At 32.7% G+C, this 9,414-nt stretch overlaps 1 protein-coding gene across 1 annotated transcript in view; it reads right to left on the bottom strand.

Annotated features, from left to right (window-relative positions):
• Nucleotides 1-653: 653 nt before the first annotated feature.
• LOC129316474 (uncharacterized) overlaps nucleotides 654-9,414 on the bottom strand; it is a 29,885-nt gene continuing 21,124 nt past the window's right edge. The window contains exon 7 of the mRNA XM_054960898.1: nucleotides 654-949. Coding sequence (XP_054816873.1) covers nucleotides 654-949 — 296 coding nt within the window. The remainder of the gene's footprint in view (nucleotides 950-9,414) is intronic.

The raw sequence follows: 9,414 nt of genomic DNA, 5'->3' as shown, positions 1-9,414 counted from the left end.
CGGAACTTCTACTCCATCTCTATCTAGCTGATGATTGAGTTATAAGGTAGCGACGTATACCATGTGAATGCCAGCCCCGTAAAAGTATTTGGAAACAACCTCAGCTTCAAGTTAGTGAAGTTCTCATAATTAGCAATTTCACCACACTGGATTGTGAATCTCCCAATGTGCTCCAGGGTTGATTGTGTACCGTCTCCCGAGAATAGTGTGAAGTCAGGGATCCTGTACCCCTAAGGGTATGGGTTGTTCCTATCTATATACTCCAGATAAGGCTTTAAGAAGGTGGGGTAGCTAATTAGCCTCAGCCCTAGTCCGTATATATCTTGAACGGCATCCCTTAGAGCCTTCATGTTCACCAGTTGGTTCTGAGGCTCGACCACACATTTCGAGATCACTGCTGTGCCTCCCGTGCTACTCATATTAGGATCCTGTAGAAAATACGAAAGGTTAATTGATGGATGAGTATGTGCAAGTACTTGGTGGTTAAGGATGTCTCTTACAAGTATGCAGCCTCGATGGCCAACACCTATATTGACTTCAGCTTACTGCCCCCTGAGCGGCCCTATGTTCGAGCCCACTTCTTGATGGGTGCTTTTTAATGATGCGACTATATTCCTCATGCCTTAATGTAGAACCTGCATCATGATTTGCTGTCATTCTTTCTCCCTGCATTCTGATATTTCCAGGGATATTGCAAAGAACCTTTTGTTCTCTTCTAGCTGCTTATCCATCCGGTCTTGAATTCTCCGTAACACTTCTACCACAGGTCTATTAGATATGATCAGTGGGTTGGGTTGGCCACTTCCTGACTTGGAGCCAGGACTCGTGCTGCTGCTATCTATTGTCATCAATACTACGTGCTCACAATGATCAGTTGCTCCAGCATCGAGCGATAAGTATTTTGATCTTACATGCGTAGAGATCCCTTCTAGTTCATGAGAACCAGTACCTGTTTCATCAATCCTTGTCTTTTCACATCCTTGCCATCTTTATTACACAAGTCCTACCAGGCATGCCACAAATTGTTTGTGGTTGAATAATAAATATTAGTCATACTAGAGACGCTGGGTCTCAATAGATAATGAAAGAGTCCCGAGTTCCCTTACCATAGTTCGCTCGAATGTAAAAAGATAGTAAGCTTTGGTCGAACAAGTGTGTAGTTTTATTGAAGTATTTGAAAATTATAGACTAAAAACTAAGAACTAAAAAGTGATAATAAATGTAAACTATGCAAGTCTTGATCGAGTGTTGACTGAACTCTTTGTTTTTTTTGTTCTTTCAATTTATAGTATCTGATAATAGAAGCACTTTCTTTGAAACTTAGCATGTTCTACCTAAGAATCAAGAATCCCACAAAACTTATCATACGGTCTCTCCATTTTGATCAATAACCTTTTTCACCAAACTACTTGGGTGTGGATTTCGGCATCACTTAGGATCATGTCTTCATGCCAACGATCTTATATTTGAAACTGATAGGATTTTGGCATGTTTATGTGTTATGGACCCTATTGAGCTTCGGGGCCAACCTCTTGTTTATATTGGGCTTGACATTTTAAATACTCAACCTAACTAACCTCATGACCTATTTGAGCAACGTTTCATATTTAGCCTAAACACATTCACATCAGGATTGTCAAAAATTGTTTCTGAAGAAAAATTCAAGGAGAGTTTACTACTATTACACATTTTTAGTGTGTTTAGATAGAATTTTGAAGCCTCTTTGAGTTATGAAGCTATTATTATTTGATAGGAAAGATAAGAAAATTGGCTTACTATTATTTTATTATCCTCTTTCATACTCTTCTGCTTAAGAAACAAGGGAAAATGCAAATGCCAAATCCAATAAAAAAACATTGATCGATAGCATAAAGAAAGAGGAATGCCAAACCATCAATATTGGTTTAATCAACATTGACATCGTCATCAAATGAGCTCTTTGTGGTTTCATTGTCTGCATGTTACAAAAGGTTGAAATAGTCTAGTCAACAAATAAAGTAATGGGACAACAGATTACAATCATGCCTACTAAACTAATCATATTTGTTATGGACAACAAAATCTATGATGAAATACACTATGTTTTACGAATTAATAATTTTGTAATTCAATAATAAACATCCTTATATTTCTAGGACTACTTAGCTAATTCAATTAAGTAGGACATACAAATACAATAACTTAAATAAAAGAATCACTTGTACAAAAGGACATATAAATACATGTAAAAGTGCAATTTTTTGGTAAAAATCATTTTCAAAATTGTCCAAATCTCATCCTAAGGGTCACAAACTTGTAGGAACACTTTGGATGCGTCAAATATGACTAAGAGTACCTATTAGAATATTTAAATGATAGAAAAACTTTTTATATCAAAATTTGACCACCCAGGTGCTATTTCTCAAAATGGACCTTAAACCTCCAAAATGCACAAATCATACGAGAGTGCTCAAAAATTAAGCCAAACACCATGTATTTATATAAATGCACATGCTAAATATTTTCATTTAGCTCAGAGATCCCCGTTGGGCCCATACACTCACTCTCTTTATCCAAGGTATATGTTTTCCCTTAGCATACAATTCGCAATGCAACCACTTTACAATTGCGTGTAGAATCACACATATTCATATATATACACCAAAATAAATATTTTCTTGTAGTGAAAACTTGGTCTATTAAATGAATCCATCAAAACCACATATTATAACCAAGTTTCCTAAACACAAGTCTACAAGCGACAAAAATTCATGCACAAGCACACACACAATCTATACATATGTTCATATATGTATAGTCACATCCTACTAACACCCTAACCTAAATACATTACTTACTCAAAAGAAAGGGGTTACATATCTTTACAATCCACAAGCAAACCCCTAGCTCAGCTCTTTTTCTCGTCCACTACTGGATCCTTTACTTAGACTTGTAAATATTATAAAGAAAGGGGTGAGACAACCACAGTCTCAGTAATAGAGAAATCAATATTCCTTATTATAAGAAAAGCTATAGTCAAGTAAATAAATAATAGATTTAAAATAATATATAATTAACTAATTAAAATGCATAAATGTATGAGATAGGCTGATATGATCTTTCTTGACCAACAAAATGCCCGTTGGCACTCTTTAGCTTGTAAGTAAACCTTACACTCACTGTACCTCCACAAGCACAAAATATAAACTAAGACGATCTGATCTATCGAACTACTTGTGCCCCTTCAATGTAAATCCTGAGCAATTGAAGCTAACTCCCTCCCAACGCTAGCCTGACTTACTCTCCATGTGAAGGCTACCTTAGCCTAGGCACTCAACCTCACACTTTATATGCTGAATTTCCTCCCCCATTAGGAGGTGTCAAACACTCAATCCACTAACCACTTTAGTATATTGAGCCCATAATACAAAAGGCAACATTAAGTGCTGACAATGAGCCATAGAATATCACACCACATCTCCCCATTGGTGAACTCCTAATGAGATCATGCCTCCTACTCCTTTCAACCTTTACTGAGTATTGACCACTTCAACACTCAAGGTAGTATAACACCAATAATTCATCTCTTAAGCGGTTCCTTAGCCTATTTAAGATATCAAACATAGTTGCACTGCCTAATTGTAACTCCTCTTTTTTTATGACCACAATACATGCTAATAATGTTATTTTCATAAGTAACATCATTATTAAATAGATAGTAAACATAGATGCATTAATATCAAAGCAATATCCCATAAACCCTTATAAAACACATTTTATTTGCATTCAATTATGTAAAATATGTGATGCATGCCATATAATATTATCTACTCAAAAATAGCTAAACAAAGCAATAAGAAATATAAATTCTTCTATTACCTCAACCCTTTAGTACCAAAAGGGTTTCTCTTGTACAATATAAGACTTGGCTTATTCTTGAACTTCTCAATAAGTTCAACCAACTATTCCCCATAACACATAAGTGATCCACATCACTTTTCATGGCAAATAGCATAAAAGAAGACTATAATTTATACCACACAACTTGGGTCAATGAGCCATAATCCATCCTAATGGTCCATGTATTAAATCAACTATTCTCATATTACCACTTAACCACTAAAATCATTTATTACCCACCATTAGGTAAATTTTCAAACCATACAATTTTTAATTAACAAAAAACCTTTACTTAGTGTTACCAATTTTCATAATTAGCCCTTATAATAAAAACTAAAGCTTAATTTCAATTTTATTGGCTTTAAATAGCATGATTATAACCCAATCAATAGGTTTAAATCATTAAAGCAAAAACCCAATCCCTTGGGGTTTATTTTTGCCCTAAAACTCCTTTTTTTTTATCCAATTGCCCACTCAAAATACTAGAGCACCACATAGAAACTCAAAACAACCTTTCTAGGATCCAAGAAAACCAAAGCTTATAAGAAAAAAGCCTTTGAGATCAAAATCCAAAAATCTCACTTCCAAAAATTTAAGAAAACCAGCAGGGAAGGAAGAGAATTGAAGTAAGGAGTTTATCTATCGTGTAGCCGAGCTTGTAATGGCCACAAAGCCTCCTAAATTTGAGCTCTAGCTTTCTTCTCTTTCCCCTCTCTCCATCGTCTCCTCTTCTCTTTGTTCGTGTGTTTCTTTTCCTTTTGTTTTCTTGTTTCATTTGTTTTCTGCGTGCTGTTTTTCCTTTTAAAATAATTTAAACAATTTGGAGAAAATTACAAGAAAGAGCCCAAATCTTTTTGTTATAACATAAAAGCTCAGGTCAATTTTGGTAATTTTTCCATAGTTAAAAATAAAATAAAAATAAACATTTACTAAGTAAAATTTAAACTTTGTACCTCTGTCAAATTATTCTTAATTTTAATTTAATTATAAATATTTTATTTTATTTTAAATAAATTTGAGTCTTAAAATTTTCAAGATGTTACATTTAGTATCGGCGTGTGACATGGAAGGCACTCAATGTCTCTCAGATGCTTGCACCCATATAACTTAAGGGTCTTCAAGAACTGATATTCTTTTATCGATGCAAGAAAAATTGTAATATTATTATCACTCAAGTTAGATTAATCAAATTGATAAATCAAGTACGTAATATTCTAATTATCTCATTTGATATATTACATCCCTAGAGGGAAATATAAACATTAATAGGCCATGGCATAGAACACATCGCTTATTCACGGGCTTCCTTCCAAATAGATGAGTCCCACTTTCCACCATCTATAACATAGATATAACTCATTTTCGGCAATAGAAACATGCTTCTTGGCAGCTCAGTCATTCCTTTATGAGAATGAATAGTTATACTTCCAAGCAGAGTAAGGTTGCAAATTGACCAAGGTAATTTTACAATTCTAATTCCACTCAATACTAGATCTCTTATTTTCATATTTTCAAGTATTTCTGAAAAGTACTTTAGATTTGAGCAACCATATATTCTGTAACATCCCAAAAATTTTACTACTCGAATTTAATTGAAAAATAAGTAATAAAAAATTATATATATATATATATATATAATTAAATTAAAAATAAGAATAATTTGATAAAAGTCTAGAGGTCAAATTCTATCAAATAAAATTTTGATTTTATTTGATTTTTAATTATAGAAAAATTATTAAAGTTACCTCAGGCTTTTGTGTTATAATAAAAAAATGTTGGCCCTTCCTTGTAATTTTTCCTAATTTTTTAAGAATCAGTTTTTAGAAAGAAAAGCATGTAAAAATTGAAACAAAAGCAAAGAAACAAAGAACAAGAGAAATGAGAGACCAAAAGGAAGAGGAAATAGTAGAGAAGAGAGGAGGAAGAGAGAGAGTTAGAGCTTAAATCTGAGAGGAATTGCGGTGGTTGTGAGCTCAAGTGTGAGTTAAGTAAGCTCCCTACTTTAATTCTCTTCCTTCATTGATTTTCTTCAATTTTTGGAAGAGAAAATTTTTAAATTTTGGTCCCAATGGCTTAGTTCTTATAAGCTTTGGTTTTCTCGGATCCTAGGGAGATTGTTTTAAATTTTTATATAGTGTTCTAATATTTTGAGTGAGCAATTGAATGAAAAAGTGGTGTTTTGGGAAAAAATTAAACCCCAAGAGATTGGGTTTAGTTCTTCAATGGGTTGAGCCTATTTATTTGGTTAAAATTGTGTTATTTGAATCCAATAAGATTTAAATTAAGCTTTGATTTTCATTATAATTGCTAATTGTGAAAGTTGATAATGTCAAGTGAAGTTTTTGGTCGATTAAAAATTGTGTGGTTTGGAGATTGGCCTAATGATGGCTAATAAATGGTTTTGGTGGTTAAGTGGTACTATATGAATGGTTGGTTTAATATTTGGACTATTGGGATGAATTATGGCTTATTGACTCAAGTTGTGTGGTATGAGTTATAGTATTCTTTTATACTATTTGCCATAATAAGTGATTGGAATCACTTATATGTTGTAGGAAATTATTGGTGGAACTTAATTGGAGGACAAGGAGCAAGCTAAGTCTTATTTATGTATAAGAGGAAACTCTTTTAATACAAAAGGGTTGAGATAATAGAGGAATTTATATTTCTTATTGCTTTGTTTAGCTATGTTTGAATAAATAATACTAGCTATCATGCATTACATATTTTATATGAATAAATGCAATTAAATGTGTTTTTATAAGGGTTTATGGGTTATCATTGCGGTAATAGTGCATTTATATTTCCTAATTATTTAACAATGATGTTCTTTTGATAACTCCCTATTTTGTGTTATAATCGGCTTGTTTTTGTTTATATTTTAGGAGTCATCAATGGAAAAGAGAAAAATTTTCTTACTTTTATAAAGAAAAATAACTAAATGCCTCAGTAGATTTATTGTAATATTTTTAAAGAAATTGTTTTGATGAAAAATGAAGTAAACAAATATTCCAATCATATTTATTAATTGCAGATAGGTGGGGCATGACAACATCAAAGCAAGAAGGAGAAAAGAGACAAGCAAAATATGCTTTTCAATTAAAGACACAAAAGCAAAAGTTCCTGCACACAGTCAGAATTTTTAAGATTACTCACTGGTGCCATGACACCATTAAAGGAGTGTTATGGCACCAAATGAAAATACTGAAAACATAATTTCATTTTTTGTGTGAAATTACCCTACATAACTCATTTTTCTAGACATAAGGATGCATCCTTCAGCTGCTACAACTTGAGAAAACCTTAGAAGAGCAAGAGAAGTCTTGAAGCTTGGGATCAAGAAGAAGTATAGCAAATCTTCATTCTACCTCATTTTTTTGGTGTTTTCTCTTCTCTTTTTTCTCTATGCTAATAGTTTTGAATTTTTTTTTATGTTATTATAGTTTTCCTATTATCTATGTGCAGCTATATCTTCTTGTTTTATAGGACTATGAACTTATTTGTTTAAATAACCTTTAATTTACCTTTTAGTTATTGAGAGATGAAGTTTTAATTACCTATTCTTGAGTTATCTTGTTCTTGTTTAGTGACTGGCCACCTCTAGGTAAGATTTGGACATTTGGGTTTAACTTTGGAAGAGAAAACTCAAATTGGACCTCCAGAACTAGTAGCCTAGGATTAGTTTAGCTAATTTTCCATTAGAACAGGAATGTATCTAATGAACCTAGCAAATCTTCATAGGTTAAGATCTGTAATGCAATTAATTAATTAAGGTAATATTTTGCTTTAATTGAATTAATTAGGATCCTTAGTAATCAGAAGATACTTTGAATTAATTTAGATTCTCGGATTACCAAAGCTAAATTTCATGACAATTAATGTGGTACTGATAGCGTTGGAAAGCAAATAGAGGAATAGGACTTTAGAATGCTCTTCTCTTGGTTGACTATAGTTGTTTGTGGGATGAAAGTTATTTTAATTGATCACTTTTAATAATTCCATTTTAATTATTCTAAAATCAATATCAAGTTTTATTAGCTTATCGTGAATGAATTTAGAAATTTAATGCCTAGTTGTCATTTTAATTAATTCCTTGAGTGATCAATCTTGATTTACCACTAGTTTCAATTGCAACCCGTATACTTGAAGTATCTTCTAATTTTTACGGGTGTCATCTTTATAGAAATAAGATTAATAGCATGTATTGTGTTCATAGAGACAGGAAGTTACACTTAAGGAAGTGCAACTAGGTGTGGTACCTTAGATAGGCTAAGGAACTACTTAAGGGAGGAATTTTTTATGTTATACTACCCTAGCATATTGAAGTGGTCAACACTTGGGGAAAGTAGAAAAGGATAGGAGGCATGATATCGGAGGAAGTTCACTAATGGGGAGATGTGAACTTGTAATATTCTATGGCTCACTATTATTACTTAGTTTTGCCCTACTTATTTGTAGGCTCAATTTACTAAAAGGGTTAGTGGATTGAGTATTTGACACATGTTAGTGGGGGAGGGAATCTAACATGTGAAGTGTGAGATTGAGTGCTTAGGCCAATGAAGCCTTCACAAGGAGAGTAAGTCAGGCTAGCTCTAGGAGGGAGTTAGCTTTGACTGCTTATGATTCACGTCAAAGGGGCATATGCTATTCAGTAGATTAGATCATGCCTTAGATTATATTTTGTACCTGTGGAAATACAAGTAAGTATAAGGTTTACCTATAAACTAAAAGTACTAGGGGCATACTGTTAGTCAAAAAATGCTACATCGGCCTATGCTATGCATTTATGCATTTTAAATAACTAAATTATATGTTATGTTAAATCTATTATTCATTTATTCGACTATGGCTTACTTTATAATAATAAATATAGATTTCTCTGTTACTGAGACTATAGCTGTCTCACCCCTTTCTTTATAATATTTACAGATCCAAGCAAAGGATTTAGTGATGGACAAGGGAAAGAGCCGAGTTAAAGGTTTACTTGTAGATTGTAAAGAACTGCAATCCCTATCTTTTGAGCAAGTGCATTATAATGTATTTAGAATTAGGGTTCTAGTAGAGTGTGATTATATATATATATATATATATGTGAGTAAGTGTGGATTGTATAACTGTATGAATTTTTGCCTGCTTATAGATTTATGACTAGGAAACTTGGTTATGATGTATGCTTTTGATGGATTCATTTGCTAGACTAAGTTTTCACTATGAAAAAATGTTTATTTTGGTATATATATGAATATATGTGATTCTATAAGCAAATGCAAAGTAGTTGCATTGTAAATTATGTGCTGTAGGCAAACATGCACCTTGAATAAAAAGAGCAGGGATCTTTAAGCCAAGGAGCAATATTTAGGATATACATTTATATGAGTATATAGTATTTGTAATGGTTTTTGGTCACTCTTGTGTGATTTGTGTACCTTGGAAATTTATGGTTCACTTTGTGAAATGGCATCCAAGTGGTTAAAATTTAATGTATGAGGGTTTTCTAATATTTGACTGCTTTATTAGGTACTTCTAGTCCTATTT

The sequence above is a fragment of the Prosopis cineraria genome, unplaced genomic scaffold (assembly GCF_029017545.1).
Source record: "Prosopis cineraria cultivar Desert tree isolate PC_DT_omini unplaced genomic scaffold, ASM2901754v1 PC7, whole genome shotgun sequence".
NCBI classification, from domain to species: domain Eukaryota; kingdom Viridiplantae; phylum Streptophyta; class Magnoliopsida; order Fabales; family Fabaceae; genus Prosopis; species Prosopis cineraria.
The sequence above is the reverse complement of the archived record's forward strand: the minus strand, read 5'-3'. Positions and strand labels throughout refer to the sequence as shown.